Source organism: Colias philodice, chromosome 1, assembly GCF_061535455.1.
Source record: "Colias philodice isolate Cphi_HAF_F1 chromosome 1, ilColPhil1 Martin Lab GWU primary, whole genome shotgun sequence".
Taxonomy (NCBI): domain Eukaryota; kingdom Metazoa; phylum Arthropoda; class Insecta; order Lepidoptera; family Pieridae; genus Colias; species Colias philodice.
In genome coordinates this window covers 6,813,423-6,832,925 of record NC_143086.1, presented here as the reverse complement: position 1 = coordinate 6,832,925, position 19,503 = coordinate 6,813,423, and the positions used below count along the sequence as shown (strand labels likewise).

The 19,503-nt window shown below is 35.1% G+C and overlaps 2 protein-coding genes across 2 annotated transcripts; both read left to right on the top strand.

Annotated features, from left to right (window-relative positions):
• Window positions 1-6,761: 6,761 nt before the first annotated feature.
• Window positions 6,762-16,719, top strand: LOC149491178 (paramyosin, long form-like). Its single transcript, XM_089714212.1, has 16 exons — window positions 6,762-6,947; window positions 7,023-7,079; window positions 8,383-8,469; window positions 9,173-9,339; window positions 9,551-9,788; window positions 9,873-9,992; window positions 10,149-10,415; window positions 10,538-10,784; window positions 11,095-11,222; window positions 13,098-13,210; window positions 14,558-14,747; window positions 14,858-14,992; window positions 15,087-15,281; window positions 15,382-15,477; window positions 15,562-15,843; window positions 15,960-16,719. Exons 1-16 carry the CDS (start codon window positions 6,837-6,839, stop codon window positions 16,155-16,157), a joined length of 2,631 nt encoding a protein of 876 aa, XP_089570338.1. The 5' UTR covers window positions 6,762-6,836; the 3' UTR covers window positions 16,158-16,719.
• On the top strand, window positions 13,374-14,531 carry LOC149491179 (paramyosin, short form-like). The gene has a single exon (XM_089714429.1). The coding sequence runs from the start codon at window positions 13,612-13,614 to the stop codon at window positions 14,506-14,508; it is 897 nt and encodes a 298-aa protein (XP_089570555.1). The 5' UTR covers window positions 13,374-13,611; the 3' UTR covers window positions 14,509-14,531.
• Window positions 16,720-19,503: the final 2,784 nt, after the last annotated feature.

Here is a 19,503-nt window from a genome sequence, read left to right as displayed (position 1 = left end):
GCGTTGTATAAATACTGAATTATATTTTGCAAGATTCATGGATTTTTTTATATGAGTCAACGATAATAATTGACATTTATTTTATATTTTAACGATAGATTTACATCTCCTCACTTTTCCTGGAAATAAAATTGACGACCCATTTTGTATATGGCACGCATGCTTAGTTTGTGTATATTTTTACATTAATCAGTTAAATCGCCTAAAGGAATGATTAATATATTTAAAAATATCTTCATAAACCTATAAAAGAATGTTGTCTTTTAGTGCAAATTGAGCCTATCTCAACATATGCGTTTGGGACTACGTGCAATAGACAGAATGACAGTTTGCTCTATTCGTACCATGCCAAGTTGTTCAATCTCTCGATTAATATATCTACGTGCGTTGTCATCTTTGTTAACGACATAACATTGCACATATACCTGCATATATACATATTGAATATGGTTTATTTTGGGTGCTGAAAGATTGGTTAGCTGATATCAAGATTTTTGAAGTATTCGAATTGAAATAAATAACTACGATGTATATTTTTAGAAGTGATTTTTTTATTACATTTGGTTTATGAAAAAGAGATTTTCCCTATCACCAAACTATCACCAAAGCAGGCTGTCTTGTAAAAGTGGTAATATAATATGATAAAATCTTATATAAGCAAACATTAATCTATGCGTCATTGATCATATTCTATTTATTACAAGATTTATTTATATATTAATTTATCAGTAAGTATAAATCTTTAATTTATACAAGTTGCCTATTACTTTTAAGCAATCTGGTAATAAGTGGCCTAATTTCAATCTGACAGGACGATATTAAGATCTGTAACGCTGTATTTAAAAACGAATTAAATATGTAGAATACACAAAATAAAAGGTAAGAAATTAACATTAAAATTATTAATTGACAAATATAAATTAATCGCTACATGTTTTCTGAAAAAAAAAACTTGGAAATACACAGTTTTATGATAACAAAGTTGTTTTTCAAGACAAATGCAAGCACCTGGAAAAGACTGAAAATGCGTCATTGCCTCCTTGCGTCAATAGCAGCTTATATTTTTTGGAGAGAAATAAATAGAGAAAATAAAAAGTTACAGGACTGAGTTTCGCATTCTCGTAAAAAATGTAGTAAATTTAATACCTATGTAAAAAATAAGTAAAATTATTCCTGATTTGGTTTCTAAATTTTATTCAGTATAGGTAAATACTGAACATTTTACACGAAATTACAATGGTATATAAAACATATTTCAATATCAATTGCGTATCTAATCTAAAGAGGGTAGCAAAGAGACATACAGACAAGGCGCCGCACCGTCACGTTATACTATACGATAGATCGTATGAAGAAGCTATTTATAAAATGCAATAAAACATTAAAATACATTTCCAAATCATATCAAACCTATTCATCGGCTTCACGGACTATAAAGTTATTTCAATCTTTACACCCGATACAGTCATAAAGGAGTCACCGCGAGGTCTGCCAACAATCCAAGTTATTTATGTGACGTAAAAATACCAACAATACGATTTGATTTCACGTTTTGGTATTTTGAACGCGATATTTGACTTAAAAGTGCTAAAATTTGAAGAATTTTATTAAAATTCGGTAAAGATTGAACGTAAATTTGCCGGTTATCTAAAAAACAGCTTTTTTCTGAATTATTTTCAGGCGGAGGATGTTCAAGTATAGCGGTGCATATAATTTGGGGATAGGTTGGTGAATCATCGCGGCCATCCGCAGCATACGGAACACATTTAGTCCACTTCGCAGGTGTACGAATATAAATGAAAATTGCGTCCACCTGCGCCTTCGCTGGAACGGCTCTAGGACATTCGTGAACACAACATTATAATATCTTCGCTTGCGAACCTACTTCTTCAAGTGCCTTATCTCCTTTGAGAAGTTGGCGATCATTTATATGCTCAAATAATAAAGCAGATACAGCGAGATGTGGAAGGATATAATATACCGGCGGTATGACACAAGATAAAATATAGCCAAATTATAACTCGTCAAATACTGAAATTAAAATATTATTTTCGTCAAATATTAGTCTTAGTATACCAGAATGTTTTAAATCGAACAGCTATGACTACTTGGAAATAAATATTACGAAATAGCAAAAATGAAATACGGTACCGCTCACGAAAACTAAACTGGCTGAAAACTAAATAACACTATAATAATTAAACATTTAAAATTCACATACGAGAGAATTCCATTATAAAATCGTTATCTCTGTATCGAAATAAAATATGAATTAAAAGTTGTACGAGCTTTCTATATGAATGTACTGCGTTGAACTGAAATAGAGCAATGATTAATTACAAGCCGGCGTTTTATCCGGCTTCTTATTTACATCTTGACATTTAATTTTCGTATAATCACTTGTTTTTAATTTAATGATTATAAATATGCAATCGTTTAAATACTCTGATAAAATTTCTGTGACATCCTCTGAAATTTGCAAACATTGTTAAAAGGTATTTTATGAGCTAAAGATATAATTATAGCCTTTTTTTTACTATTTACATGGTCAGAAATGCCCCTCCACCCCTCATTGCCTCCGTTTTGATGCTGCAATGTCGTTTTCAGCGGCTTAATTTACAAATTTACTCAAAGTCAGCCCTAGGAGCAACCAACTCTCATATGGATACTTTAGTTCCAAATCGAAAGTACGAACTACGAAGCACCTTTTTGGTCGTGCTTTAAAAACAGAATATAGGTTTGAAGAGGTTATACATCTACGTAGGTTGTATATCTAGTACAGAATACCGATGTTATGTTGAATAATAATTCTCCACTTCTGGATAATGCAATAGTGCATCCAACTATCGTATTGTCAAAACAAAACAGCTTAGCACCAACTATAACAGCATACCAAAGTAAATGAACTTTGGAAATTTATTAACAGTGTATTCGAATAATGATATAGAGTCTGGCCAGCCAAAGCTGAACCCAGTAAAGGGCGGCAAATTTAAAAAATATGGACCTGGTAACATCGGCTTTAGTAGGAAAAAATCATTTTGATACTTTTGATAGCCATAAAGGTGATCATAGTATATAGGTACATTAGGTACACAACACAGCAGGATTTAAACGTTATTAAAGCAAATGATTTGAACCGTTTTCAACAAAACTGACAACTAACTACGCAGAAACGCCATGATGACATTCCATAGTGTGGCCGCTACAAAAAACACTGGGTTCAGCTTTGGCTGGCCAGACTCTAATAGCAAAACAATTGACTTACTTTAATATTTAGTTTTTGACGTGACAACGTCTTATAATTCGATAAAGCCGGCTGCACGCACGAAAAAACATGACTCATGCGGCGTTACCTCGCTCTGACTCATCTGAGGCGTTCCATGTAAGGCTTGAAGTGCAAGCGAGAGCGCGGAACGAGCGACAAAGAAGCACAATCGGACGTTGTCACGTTCAACTATCGTCAGTAAACCGACTTTACAGACAACCAATTTTTTTTAGCTTTTAAATATTTTATAGCTTTAAAAATGACAGTTTCTTAAATAATGGGGTGACCCCTACGCAGATAACCGAAAGAGTAGAAGAAATTCGATTGCTCAGGTTCGGGCAGGATCACGGGTAATAGAGACGCTAATATGTGTTGCCCCGTCTTGGCAAAAAGACGCGGGTTCGAATTCCGCCGCGTTATTTAATTGCTTCTATTCTTTCAAAAAATAATTAACCTTCTTTTCCGGACAAAACAAAGTGTATTAACAAATATCATATCAAATATTCATGTGAATCTTCTTGGAGTGCACGTATTCTTGATTGAATGACTTATTTTTACTCCATTCATATGATAATTAAGTAATAAGTTTAGTAGAATCAACATAATGTAATCTTTGGTAGAGTCCCGTAAACTAAGGGAGAAAAATTATAATGAAACAGGTACCGCTATAGGTGCCTCTTTAGACCATCAAAATGTAAATAATTGCTGACGGAACCATCATACAGGAGCCTCGAAATCTATATATATAAAACTCAAAGGTGACTGATATAGTGATCTATCAACGCACAGCCCAAACCACAGGACGTATCGGGCTGAAATTTGGCATGCAGGTAGATGTCATAACGTAGGCGTCCCCTAAGAAAGGATTTTAGAAAATTCATCCCCTAAAGGGGTAAAATAGGGGATAGAAGTTTGTATGAAACTTTTTATTCCTTGGATGTATTTGCATGAAATTGGGCATGTAGATAGATCATATGACGTAGACGTTCTGTTAAGATTTTTTTTTTAATTCATACCCTAAAGGGGTAAAATAGGGGATAAAAGTTTGTATGAAACTTTTTATTCCTTGGATGTATTTGCATGAAATTGGGCATGTAGATAGATCATATGACATAGACATTCTGTTAAGAATTGTTTTTTTAAATTCATCCCCTAAAGGGGTAAAATAGGGGATAGAAGTTTGTATGAAACTTTTTATTCCTTGGATGTATTTGCATGAAATTGGGCATGTAGATAGATCATACGACGTAGACGTTCTGTTAAGAATTTTTTTTTAATTCATCCCCTAAAGGTGTAAAATAGGCAATAGAAATTTGTTGGAAACTCAAAGGTGACTGATATAGTGATCTATCAATGCACAGCCCAAACCACTGGACGTATCGGGCTAAAATTTGGCATGCAGGTAGATGTCATAACGTAGGCGTCCCCTAAGAAAGGATTTTAGATAATTCATCCCCTAAAGGGGTAAAATAGGGGATAGAAGTTTGTGTGAAACTTTTTATTCCTTGGATGTATTTGCATGAAATTGGGCATGTAGATAGATCATATGACGTAGACGTTCTGTTAAGAATTTTTTTTAATTCATCACCTAAAGGGGTAAAATAGGGGATAGAAATTTGTAGGAATTTTTTTATTCCTTTGATGTATTTGCATGAAATTGGGCATGTAGATAGATCTTATGACGTAGGCGTCCGGTAAGAAAAGATTTTCGAAAATTCATACCTTAAAATATCTTCTTAATATATATAAAACTCAAAGGTGACTGATATAGTGATCTATCAACGCACAGCCTAAACCACTGGATGGATCGGGCTGAAATTTGGCATGCAGGTAGGTATCCCCTGAGAAAGGATTTGGATCAATTTTACCCCCTAGGGGATTAAATAAGGGATGAAAGTTTTTATGAAACTATGTCAAATTTATACCGATCGGACTTAGACTGCATAAAGCTACTATGACGTACGCATTCCCTAAGTAAGGATTTTGATAAATTCCACCTCTAAGGGGATTAAATATGTGATGAAAGTTTTGTAGTTTTGTAGGCCCTAAGTTTTTACATATGCTAAACAAAAGTACCAAAGCCGCAAAAAATATACCTAATTAATATTAATACTTCTTAACGCGAGCGAAGCCGCGGGTAAAAGCTAGTGCATTATAATAGCGTGGCTAACAGCTTTAGCACTGTGAGTCATAGCCATACTTATAATTTAGGAAACAGATTACTTAAGCTCTAAGATTAGTCCCAAATCCTAAGAACTGCTATTTATTAAACCCTATAATTTCGATCAAGATCAATTATTATACATGTATGAACAAATTATTTACACTTAAACGGAAATAAAATAAAGAACCATATTATGATCCGTAATTTTAGACCAAGATATTTTTAATAATAGTTCCTATTACCGTGGTATCGAACCTATAGGTGCTGAAAGAAAGATACACCTCTTAGTTTCAAGGCTCGTGCTCTGGGATTTAGTCCGTGCTTTAAGTCATCTACATGAGTGAAAGTACAATCTCTTTAAAAATAAACAAATAGTTCTGAAAACCCTATTTTATTTTAAAATACCTTTAGGTATACAATAGCAAACGCTAAAAGCAAAACCTATGTATGTCCTTGTAATTAGGAACTATGGGAATATTTATAATGAGTGCCAAACTCGTCTTTTTGTTTCTCTTATCTTAAAGAGATTGATGTGGAATTTTGAAAGAAATCTTTACGGTCGAGTTAACTACTGTATAACTTACTTACTTAGAAAGAAGAACTTACTCCCCATTTTAGTCGATATTATACCTGACAAAACTCAATTCAAAGATCTCCGTGCTCGATAGAGGTATGAGTTATTATAATATCTTAATTCGAGTGAGGAGTAGTGAGAGAGGGTAGATTGTATTCTTCTTTCCATTACATTATTTTATCAAAATAAATCGACATTCACATAAAATGATTGAACTTATGACCCGCTGAACCAATACCCAATACAATTATCGTATTCACCCCAACATATCTATGTGATACCGCTCGCAAATCACACGGTTTAAATTTAGATTTGATTGATGTTTGTAAACATCAAAACGTTCACTGCTGACTTCTTGAGATCGATTTAAGAGTACAAGAAGTTCATTGTTAAGTTCAATTGATTTGTGGTTCTTTGTGTGGGTCGATGGCGCTCGCCAGAGCCCGCCAGGCATTCCGCAGAAACCTGGATCTAGCGCGACATGCGCAACATCCAGCATGGGCGCAACTGCACCCGCGCGCGAGCGATATGGGTAAAAATTCGCCAAATTTTTGGGCAAAACAAATAAAAGAGAAGTACGAAGACGTAAAGGCGGGCGTGTCTATAAAAGGCCGACAGAGGGGTGCGCGGGGGTGGTAACACGATCCGTGAGCTCCAGGCGGCTGGCGGCCTGGAGCAGCAGCGGCGGCGCGCGCGGGGACCGGGCGGGCGGCGGGCGCGGCGGGCGGCCGGCGGTTGATGCGCGCACGCAACCCGCTCCCGCTCTCACTAGTCGAACGGTGCCCGACCGGTAACGTAGCGCCGACTGCCGACCGAGAGACGAACCAGCGACAATGTCCGCCGTGGCGAAGACTTCCAAGTATACCTACCGCAGCAGCGGCGGCGGCACCACCGACGTTAACATCGAGTACAGCGCCGACCTGAGTGCTCTCTCCAGGCTGGAGGTACCGGCCGTTCGATCAGTGCAGTGCTTGTGAAGTGTTTTGCGGATACATGATAGAATATGTTATATTTTTCAGGACAAGATTCGTCTCCTCCAAGATGACCTGGAATCCGAAAGGGAGCTACGTCAGAGGGTAAGCGATGAACGCGCGAAATGTGATATGAGCGGCCGGCGCGGCCATAGCGGGCGCGCCGGCGCAGGTGTGGGCGGGGCGCGCGATACCTCTATTAATACCGCCGCCCTCGATTTTCCGCCTTACCTTTACGCCCTTACGTAAAGTTTCTCTTTGGAAAAGCCTTTTCTCATATGAATATAACAATTAAAGAAATTTGCTTCTTATAAACTTTACTAATAGAACATCAAGGATAATGTGCTGATATAATATGTTTAGTGTAATAATCATGTGCTAGAAATTATAACAGAAAAATTCTAAAAGCTATATTTTATGTGCTGTTTAACATTACTATGATATTTTCCTTAATGTGTTACATTAAATATATTTTCATTAATACGAAATAGATTATTCGTTAGAAATTATATTCCATATCAGATGATTGAAAATAGCTGTATTTTTATTTTATTTATCGTACTAAATAAAATTAGCATTTCATAATGAACATTATTTAATATCGGTGACCGATGATTACATCGTAACGTTTGCTCATTCTATTTTGGACTGTTGCACGGCGCAACGCTGCCCGAGGGCCGCGCGCGACTGCTGACAGCGCGCTGCACCCGCGACGGCAGCCCGCGGAATAATCCTTCCCAACCGAGATCATACTCGCTGTGATATATTTAGCTACCTATGCGCGAAGCTCTTAAATCTCAACTTCTCGTTCTCCTAAGTCATTTTTGAAACTGGGCCAAAAGATGCTTGTTCGCCGAGAATGCCACAATATTGAAATATAATAATAGATCCAGAAGTTACTGGTGAAAATATCCGGATTAGTCACAACTCTGTGACTTGAACTGGCTCTCATAATAGATTGAAACAAATACTGAAGTATGTGAAGGTCGTATTATCGAACGAGAATACGTGGAACTTAACAATAATTTTGCCCAATATTTCTAACTTCAACTTAATTGATGCTTTCCACCTGCTTATTATTGACAGTTAAAGCGGGTACTTTAATAAATTTTCACAACTTTTCTTTGAATTATTTTATATAGACGATTAATAAATATTAACTCTATTTTTTAAATATGATTTAATTAATTCTAAATTAAATAAGAATTCAACGAACTTGGTATATAGTATTATATATATATATATATATATATATATATATATATATATATATATATATATATATATATATATATTTAACAATTTAGTCTGCCTTAACCGCATGACCTACCTTCGTGCTCTAGTGTGTATTTGAATGTTACATTTCTATAAGGATATGGAAAATTAACATATAATTTAATATTTACAGATCGAAAGAGAGAAGGCAGATTTGAGCGTACAAGTTATCCAGCTCTCGGAAAGGCTTGAGGAGGCTGAGGGTGGAGCTGAGAGTCAGGTAAACTTTCATTACGTATTAGTTTGTATTATATATTATATTATTAATAATAAACTAGATATAAGATGATGACTATGAAAAAACAGAAAGGAAGAAAACAATGGGATGGATTTTGTGTATCCCAATGGAGTTACCTACGGAAAATAAAGAGTTTAATTGAAAATGTGAAGAACTATTATTGAGAAAAATACATATTATAATATTGAATTCAGAGAAATCAGAATACAACAAACATATATGTTTGCTATCTCAATGAAGAAGAAAGAAACTGGGGATTTGTAAAGAAACCATAGAACAAGAACAGCAATACTTATATTTTATTTTATAATGGTACTTTTTAATATTTCTCACCTCATTTCTTTATTTTATTCCTACTATACATTATGTGGCCTTGCGAATTTTTATGCAAAAAATTGAAAATGCTATTGCGAATATTATTCATATGTTTGTCTTTGTACTTTTATTGTATTCTAGGTACATCATTTTTATGTATGTTTTTTTTTATTAGCTACAGAAATATACTAAACGAAAACGAAGATCAAGAAGCAATACAATCCTAGTAAACGTATATTTTGATAATAAATGTAAGATAGGTAGAATTCACATTTTATGCATCATAAGTAAGAATAATCTCAAATGCGTACCCCAAATTGTAAACATAAATATGGGGATGTAATTTGAAATCCATTCGTATATTTTACAGTTCGAGATCAACAGAAAACGAGACACGGAGTTGACCAAGCTTCGTAAGCTCCTTGAAGATGTCCATCTCGAATCAGAGGAAACAGCTCATTTGCTTAAGAAGAAGCACCAGGAAATCGTCGTCGACTTCCAGGAGCAAATCGACAAACTCACCCACAGCAAAAGCAGGTGAGGACATTTGCTCCTACACCAATCACTTGAATCATATGACCATCTTCTAACATATTTATGTATTTTGTTATTGCTGCTGCGAATTATGTTAATATTAAGCTAAGCGTTTTATATCCACCACTCTACATGGACTCCATTATTTATTCGCTGTTATCATAAACTTTCTTGACTATGGCAGTTGGTTGCATTTTTGTCTCTTTGTCCCCAGGGTCGAGAAGGAAAAGTCTAAGTTCCAGGCCGAAGTTTACGAGCTGTTGGCCCAAGTGGAGAACATAAGCAAGGAAAAGATCACAATTTCAAAGACCTGTGAACGCCTTGAGATCACCATCAGCGAACTTCACGTCAAGATTGAAGAATTGAACCGCACCATTGTTGATATTACATCTCACAAGCAGCGCCTTTCCCAAGAAAATGTTGAGCTCGTTAAGGAAGTTCAGGACCTTAAGGTACTTTTGATAGCCTATTGTTGAATATCTTACTCGACGAAAATTTACTCTAAATTAAGTATAACGTATGTAAATTTATTACAGGTGAACATCGAAAACGTACTGTACCTTAAGAGCCAGGTTATCAGCCAGCTCGAGGACGCGCGTCGTAGGCTCGAAGATGATGAAAGAAGGCGCTCAATTCTTGAGGCTAACCTTCACCAGGTAAAATTTACTCCACTTTTATCAAATTATCTACTTGTAGCAATACGATATTTTTTTTCTAAAATCGAGTCATTTCTACAAGAATCGGATTTAGAAATATTGTTCAATTGTATGCATGACAAAGGAAATTCTATTAAAGAAATATTTGATGACTAGGTTGAGATTGACCTGGAATCCGTCCGCGTCCAACTGGAAGAGGAATCTGAGGCTCGTTTGGACCTTGAACGTCAACTGGTTAAGTCCAACGGAGAGGTTGCGCACTGGAGGTCCAAGTTCGAGGCTGAGGCTGCCGCTAGGGCCGAGGAAATCGAGGAAATCCGTCGCAAGTACTCCATCCGCATCCAAGAGCAGGAAGAACAGATCGAAACCCTCATCGTTAAGATCAACAGCGTTGAGAAGCAAAAGTCTCGTCTCCAGAGCGAAGTAAGTAATAAAGATGTAAAGCAAAAATTAACTTTTCTGAAAGCTATTAAAATTTCCAATCTAGCCAGATACTTTACAATTCACGTCATACAATCAAATACTTAAGAATTGTGTATCCTCAGGTTGAAGTGCTCATTATCGACTTGGAGAAGGCGAACGGAACTGCTCGGGAGTTGCAGAAGAGGACTGAACAGCTTGAACGCGTGAACATCGAGATCAAGTCTCGCCTGGAAGAGACAGTGCAGCTCTACGAACAGAGCACGCGCGACCTGCGCAACAAGCAGACCGAGCTCCAGCGCGTCAGTCACGAGCTCGACAAGACTCGTGAGCAGAAGGACGCTCTTGGCCGCGAGAACAAGAAACTGGGTGGTAAGATATACTTACATTATATTATGTATAACAGACACAGTTTTAAGAAATAAATAAAATCGGTTTAAAAAAGTTCATAATAACTATTTTGCAAAATTTTATAAGCTGCTATTAAATTATGAGTAAGATAACATTAATTTTAGTTACAAAAAACAAAGCTTTTCAAGGAAATCAGTGGTACAAAAAGTTCTGCTCCCACATTAAAAATAATTAATACTTTAATACAAAACATGAATTATTGAAGTAAAATATCTAAATAGTATGTAATGTGTGTAAGTAGTGTCAAATATGAATCTACGCTATATTGCAGATGAGTTGCACGACGCCCGCGCCACTGTCACTGAGTTGACCCGCCGTCTTCACGAGCTCGAGATCGAGCTGCGCCGTCTTGAGAACGAGCGAGAAGAACTCACCGCCGCTTACAAGGAAGCTGAGGCTGTAAGTAAACCAGAAAAAAAAACAAAAAACCATTCAAAAAATTCGTGTCAGAAGTGAAACTTCTTTGGCAAGATTCAAAGATACCAAAATCCTCGCATTACTCAATGACGTGACGGTATTGCCATGCCGCGACCTTGAAATTTTACTCTACGCGCCTAAAGAAGTTTCACTTCGAAGTCAAAATCAAAAATTATTTTTCACTAACAATATTGTTGACTGTTTTTCTAGTCATTGAGATATCCTTTTAAGAATTTAAAATTTAAAATGTTTGTGGTAGAACTATTCGCTCTTCCGTAGACATTACATGAATTATTTTTGTTACACAAATAACACTTTCTTTAATTCATACACATTTATAACTCGATCGATGAGGATATAGGCAATAAATATCTAATAGGTTTACCATTAATATACATTTAGCTTTTTAACTTTAATTGGCAAACCTCGAACATTAGGATGTAAGTGATAGATACATAAACACAAGATTTGAGAAACATTTTATCGAATTCTTACTTTATCAGGCCATGCTCGTAAGTCCCTACTTTAAAAACCATCTTCAAATGACGTTTTTAACTATTTCGATTCAAAAAGAAGATTATTAAGATACTCTAAATAGGCTTTGATTAAACTATATACGAGCCATCAGTATTTATAGTATTCTATATTCATAAACAAGACAGAAATGAAATTATTTTAAACGTAAATTGAATGACATTTAATTAGGAGGAGTTATTACAGCCTGTGGTATAGCGCTGATAAAATAGTTATAAATTTTCCATTTTCTATCATTTTATTACATTTTCTATTTCCAAGAGTAGAACAAACACAGATTGTTTAAAAAAATATATTAAACTAGTGGTCCACCCCAGCTTCGCCCGTGGTACATATTTCGCAATAAAAGGTAGCCTATGTCCTTTCTCGGGTATCAAAATATCTCCATACCAAATTTCATGCAAATTGGTTCAGTAGTTTAAGCGTGATTGAGTAACAGACAGACAGACAGAGTTACTTTCGCATTTATAATATTAGTTTGGATTATTATCATTGGATAAGACCATTGTAATGCGTAATTAATAGACTGAATCATTGGATAATTTTTGAAGTAAACAATGTGTATACTGAAGAATAAACTAATTGTAACTAATATCTAAGCTCTACCTAAATTATTTTTGGTATAGTTGCTATGCGAAAAGCTCTACGAGGGCTACTTATGATAAATACATAATATGATAAATACCTTATCAGAATCTACCATGTACCTATTACTTTAGGTACAAGTTTAAAATAATTAGAATCCATTTTACCCATGAATGTCAAATATAATTAATATGACTACATTGTATATAAATGCGCATGCTTGCCGTCAGGGCAATTTTAATTATAGTTAATGGTCGTTCAGGTGACGGCATTAGAGCCAAATAAACTAATTTAATTGATTATTTGTCGAAGCATTTGTGTTGGCAACTGACACAATCAATTTAACCGAAATTACGTCACACGGCTGTTGCTGAAAATATATTATGCGTAGGTTTCGCGCTTGCATTTCGATAAATTTTCTCTTACTATGTTTATATAGCGATAAATAAAACGGCTTGGACTTCTTTTACCTTTTAAATTTTTCCTTGTGCATGCACACTCGCCACTCACTGAACCCATTTTAGAGAAAGATAAACAATTGATATTATTGATTGATTGCACCTAGATCTCAAATAAAAAAGACGGAAAAGTTTTCCAAGAAATTTTTCAGTTGAAAAATAATCCCTCGTGAAGATTTAGGTCACTTTTAATTTACGTACTAATGACATATTGTCATTGCAATAATGGTATTGCAATGATGTATTAAAACATTATTAATAATTGAAATATTGTATTTAGGGCCGTAAAGCCGAGGAACAGCGCTCGCAGAGGTTGACCGCTGAGTTCGGTCAGTTCCGTCATGAGGCTGAACGCCGTCTCCAGGAGAAGGAGGAAGAAATTGAATCCATCCGGTAAGCGACACTATAATAATATTTAGCTTAATGCATTTCCTATGTAAAAATATAGTGACACCTACTTCATGATAATAGATTTTAAATAGGGTCAAGTGAAAAATCTTGAAACGTTAACACTAGGTTTAAGATCAATAACGATCAATCAGCAAAAACAGTCATATCCGGTGCGGTCTATGTACGTTCAATCAAAATATTCTACTGTGTAATGAATTGGCAACATTCCCGTTTAAATATAGCGGCGTCTCCGGTTGGCCAAAACTGCACTTCGCAAATCTGCTGCTGGCTGGCATAACAGTTGTAGTGTAGCGCTAAAGTCGACAGTGCATCATACTAATTCATAATCAGTGCATCCAAAAATATTAAATTAGTGTTTAAAAAAAAAAAACAAATAAATCATCATGCCACCTATGAAAATGCCCGAATCAAAGTGGAATAAGCCTCCCACAGCAATATATGAGGACAATTACGGATATGGAATCAATTTTTACCAACCCATGATTGACTATATCACAGCAAAACAACAAGGAGAATCTGTGAAGCCGCCTCATTTGCCATGGAATAACGAACGAGGTTTAGAAAAATATAGATTTGATAAACCAATTAAAGCTTATTCAGAGCACGATTTGAGAAAAATATCGCGGGATGTTGCTGAACAGGCGAAGAGAGATTTGAGTTCAATGAGTGTTAGCAAACGATCTCCGTTTTCAGTCATTAAAACCGCAGCTGCTGCGAATATAACAAAACATATTGAAACCGAGAGTGTAACTGTTAAGACTAAAAGGAAAAAAGTGGAAAAAGAAAAACTTTTTAAGGAAAGACAAAATAAAATGTTAGCAGACGTTGAAAGGGAATTAGCAAGACTAGGTTCGAATGCAGCTATAGAATCTGAGCTCAGATCTAAAGCAAAATTATACCGCGGAAAATCTGCAAAAGCAATTGCTCACACATTACTTGAGGAGAGCAAACATAATGTTTTAAGTGAAAATAAAAAGGGAACATACAAGAAAAATCTCAAATTTAATAATGATTGGCAAGAGTCAAAATCTCTAGCAATTAAACATACAAAACATCAAAACCTAGATGACGTTTTACCTCCTGAATTTAAAATTAAATCTATACAAACATTGAGTGAATCTTCGCCTAAAGTATGTCTTGTACAAATAGAAACTGAAATACCGAATATAAATATCGAATACGTTGAAAAATTGAACGAATTAAAAGAAACAATAAAACAATTTGATAAACTTGATATGAGTATTTTAGCTAGCAGCAGGTACCTAATAATATCACCTTAAATATTTAATCGTGTTAACCAATCAACCTAATACATTTATTATTTAACAGCAAACAGACCAGCATTGAAATTGAGCAGCTTAACGCTCGTGTCGTGGAAGCTGAGACCAAGCTCAAGACCGAGGTCACCCGCATCAAGAAGAAGCTGCAGATCCAGATCACCGAACTGGAGCTGTCTCTTGACGTTGCCAACAAGACCAACATTGACTTGCAGAAGACTATCAAGAAGCAATCTCTGCAGGTACAACGACGGTTTTATTTTAAAACAAATAAGTTGAACAAATCATATCATAAGTTTATTTATTTCCAATATTATGTTTTTTTTATTATAACATTCTTAAACTTCAACAGCTTACCGAGATCCAGACCCACTACGACGAGATTCAAAGGCAGTTGCAGGTGACCCTTGACCAATACGGCGTTGCTCAACGCAGAATTCAATCTCTCACTGGTGAAGTTGAAGAGATCCGTGGCAATTACGAACAGGTACAGTAAAAAATTTAGATCTGAATATTCATATTGTCTCTTGTATGAAAATATAATGGAACACAAAGTAACATGGTATTTATGTAATTATTAGGCCCTACGTGCTAAGCGCACCATTGAACAATCCTTCGAAGAAGCCCAGACGCGCATCAATGAACTTACCGTCATCAACGTGAACCTGTCCAGCAGCAAGGCTAAGATCGAACAAGAACTGTCCGCTGTCGCTGCTGACTACGACGAGATCACCAAGGAACTGCGCGTCGCTGACGAGAGATACCAGCGCGTACAGGTAATTAGCTTTTTTACCAAATTACGTGTATCTACGTAAACATGTTAATAATTGCTAATATTTTAATTGTATACATTAATAATAAATCATACCTTTTCAGACTGAGCTGAAGCACACCGTTGAGCACCTGCACGAAGAACAAGAGAGGATTGTCAAGATTGAGGCTATTAAGAAGTCCCTTGAAATCGAAGTCAAGGTAACCTGCGATTCCTCCGTTGTTGTATTTTAGATAATATGATGACATGATGAATCTTATACTCTATGATTTTGCCATTTTTAGAACATTTCCGTCCGTTTGGAGGAAGTCGAGGCTAACGCTATTGTTGGTGGCAAGCGTATCATCAGCAAACTTGAGGCCCGCATTAAGGACATGGAACTTGAGCTTGACGAAGAAAAGAGGAGACACGCTGAAACCATCAAGATCCTCCGCAAGAAGGAGCGCTCCCTTAAGGAGATCATGATTCAATGCGAAGAAGACCAAAAGAACATCGTCCTTCTTCAGGACTCTCTGGAAAAATGCTCCCAGAAGGTCAACATCTACAAGAGGCAGTTGCAGGAACAGGTAAAATTTACTATATCTTCTTTGATAAAATTTAATTAGTATAAGTAATGGAAATAAGGAGGAAAATATTGTGTAGTGTAAAACATCTAAATCACGTATACTTTTTTAATTTGTAGGAGGGTGTTTCTCAACAAAGTGTCACAAGGGTGCGACGATTCCAACGCGAGCTCGAAGCCGCCGAGGACCGCGCTGAAACTGCCGAGAGCAATCTCTCTCTCATCCGCGCTAAGCACCGCACTTTCGTCACCACTTCTACCGTACCTGGCTCACAGGTGTACTTAGTGCAGGAATCCCGCGCACTCAGCACAGAGTGAGCGACTCACTCTTAGCCCCGCCACACCAGCATTTCTCACCAACATCAAGGGGCACAATTCCGGTCGGGTTAAGCCTAGTCGTTCGATAAGTGATGTTTTACTTCCGATAGATAGCACTAGAGGACGAAAAGCCCACTAGTGCCATCTAAACACAATCGGAGAAGATCCGGGACGGACGCTCGGCGCCGTGGCTCGCCCTAAAGCTGCCGTGTCTCCACATCGCCTAAGCCATTCGCCGACCGTTCATCCCGCTGTCATTTTTTTAATTGTAATGCTAAATAATTGAAATAAAGGAACCAATAAACCCAAAAGCTTTTTATTATTATGTCTAATAAGGTCATCGGCGCTATATGAAACACGAGAACATCGCGCGCCTATTATCCGTAGGCGCACTAGCTAAAAGTGAAGAAACTGTTGTTTTATATGATTATTATTTATTAATTGTGCAATACATATACTTACTATACGTTTGTAACTGTAACTTTAATTAATTTTAAAAATAAATTAAATAAATGCTATTTATGTTAAAGAGTAAAAAAATAATAAAAGTTTAAAAACGAAATGAGTTTTATTTGTGTAAATTGATTTAAAAATCGTATTGAATGAAGTAAAGTTTATAATTTGATATTAATTAATAATAATTTAATGACAATAAGTAGAAAATATAGAACTCTTTTCTCAAAACTTAACAAACCAGGCTTAAGGAAGAAGTATATATGAACTGGGAACAAAAAAATTTATCAATTCGAAATAACATCTCTATCTCTATAATATTTCCTCTAATAGATAAAATCCTCATGGCTTAGAATTAGTAACCATAACAAAACGGCTAGGCCTCAAATAAATCCTAAATCCTCATGGCTTAGAATTAGTAACCATAACAAAACGGCTAGGCCGACTCTCATGTAATTTTCTGTGCCTATTAGCTAATTCTTAGATTCGGTCAACAGCTATTTTTGATACCTCTGTGTGACAAAAGAGGCAGAACTATGTTTGCCGAGACCAGCTAGTCTATATTACTTAAACGACGATGTAAGTATGTAATTACAGGTAATCCGTTTGAATTTAGCAGAAATGATGAACCTAATTTTAAGTCTCATTTATTTTTTTTTCTCATTATTATCACTGAGACTAAAATAGATTTTACACGAAAGATCATTAGGGTCTTTATTACTCTTATTCTAATAATCTAATTGCTACTATCCTTTCCGATCAGGTAAAAAAGTTAGTTTTGAAACATTGAAAGCTTACCTAAATCAAAAATCTGTTTTCGCAAGTGCTTATAATTATTACAAAATTATAGGATATTTTATGTTGTATTTTAGAAAACAGATAAAGCCTTCTTACTTGAGTATTTACTTGTGCATTATTTTTGTTTGAAAAATAAGTTTTTTTTCGACTCTCATAATATAACCGAAGCCACGGGCACGTCTATTTTTAATATGTTATAATATGTACACATCCGAATACATAATATAATAATATTAATGTCAGAAGAAATGTAAAGAAGTGTAAAATAAACAAAATAACAGCCTCTTTACCGTGTATGTTACTCGTTAGCCTTGTAGTATTTCATCAAAATATTGTATCAAAATTATAGTATGTATAGGAGCTACCAACGTTGACAAGAGAGAATTTTAGTATAGTTGGTTCTTTGATATACTGTTTGATGTTTCTCTTCCTATTTCGGTTAGATTCCGGGCTGTCTGGCTGGCCGCAGTGGTTGCGTTTATTAGTGCGCATCTTATTTGCACAGGAAAATATCCGTAATTTAAAGTCATTTATTAACGCGTAATTTTTAATGTTTTGCCTTTAGATAGATCCATCAGACATAAATGTTTTATTGAAAGACGTTTTTTTCGTTGTTAAATAGGTGCCAGACGCAATTTTTTATTTCAAAATCATTAAAATGTCATCGAAATAAGTGAAATTCCATCAACAAGAGTCCCTGTGAAGGATAAGTAATTATATGTTACTTATAATATATATAATATTCATCTATTTACAATTTTTTTGCAACAATCTACCATGGTGCCTCCTTTTCCCAACGAACCTCAAATAGGACGTTAATGTAAACTTGATAAAAACCAAATATCATCAAATTCAAATACCCAAAAGTGTAATAAATATGAAACCATCTATTAAAAATATCAGTTTACTAATTATTCAATATAAGTATTAAAAAAGGATAATATAATATAAGTAATAAAGTTATTACTTACCTTTTAAGCGGACTCATGTTGATGTAATTTCACTTATTTCGATGACATTTTAATTATTTTGAAATAAAAAATTGCGTATGGCACCTATTTAACAACGAAAAAAACGTCTTTCAATAAAACATTTATGTCTGATGGATCTATCTAAAGGCAAAAGATTAAAAATAGTGATGCAACGAATACTACTTTTACGAATACGAATACGAATACGAATATCAAACCAACTATTCGGCGAATACGAATACGAATATCTCGCCTTGGTAATAAAAGACTTATTTATTTAATGAATGTTTACTCTTCTTATAAAAATTACGCGTTAATAAATGACTTTAAATTACGGATTTTTTCCTGTGCGCACTAATAAACGCAACCACTACCGCCAGCCAGACAGCCCGGACTCTAACTGAAATAGCAAGAGAAACAGTATATCAAAAACCCAACTATACTAAAATGACTTTTTTTAAAACGTTGCTAGCTCCCGTACCATAAAAAGTAATTTTAAAAAAGCGAAAAACTTAAGTGGGCATTTTCACAAAAATGTACCCCCTCCTTGAAAAATATATTTTTTTTGATAGTATTATATTTTAAACTTTTTTTGGTCTCTTTAAAACGGAAATTCAATATACTTCAAGAAAACATATAATATGATGGGTTTAAAATGAGAAAACTGTAAAAATAATAGGACACAATGGAAAGTCTCGCAATTTTATATCAGTTGTGTGACTATATTCAGTAGCTGGAAAAACAGTGCAAAATATAAGAATTTTTAGATATTGTTTATTTATTAACTTAAAATCGTTATTTTGTATATTTTAAACACTCACTATTCCCAACTTTTGGATCTAAGCTAATTAAAAAAAACAATAGTATATTCAGTATTGTGACTCTGGTACTTCAACTGTCATTATTATCTTTACATTTAAAATGTTAGATACTTTTTTAGAGAAAAGGCAACAAATATTACACTTATGTATTATTCTCCATTAAAGAGACTGATTTGAAGGGCATTAAATGTAAAATCTACTGAAATATTTAAAAAATTCAGCTCCGTATATAGGGACAGTCACACAACCGAATACCTAAAAAGGGAAAGGGTGCGTTTACATGGCGAAAAAAAAGTACGCAGG

Coding starts and splice junctions, on each gene's coding strand:
- LOC149491178 (XM_089714212.1), top strand. CDS start 6,837: ATGTCCGCCGTGGCGAAGACTTCCAAGTATACCTACCGCAGCAGCGGC. Junction 8,470..9,172: donor AGGGTGGAGCTGAGAGTCAG/GTAAACTTTCAT, acceptor TATATTTTACAG/TTCGAGATCAACAGAAAACG. Junction 9,340..9,550: donor CTCACCCACAGCAAAAGCAG/GTGAGGACATTT, acceptor CTTTGTCCCCAG/GGTCGAGAAGGAAAAGTCTA.
- LOC149491179 (XM_089714429.1), top strand. CDS start 13,612: ATGCCACCTATGAAAATGCCCGAATCAAAGTGGAATAAGCCTCCCACA.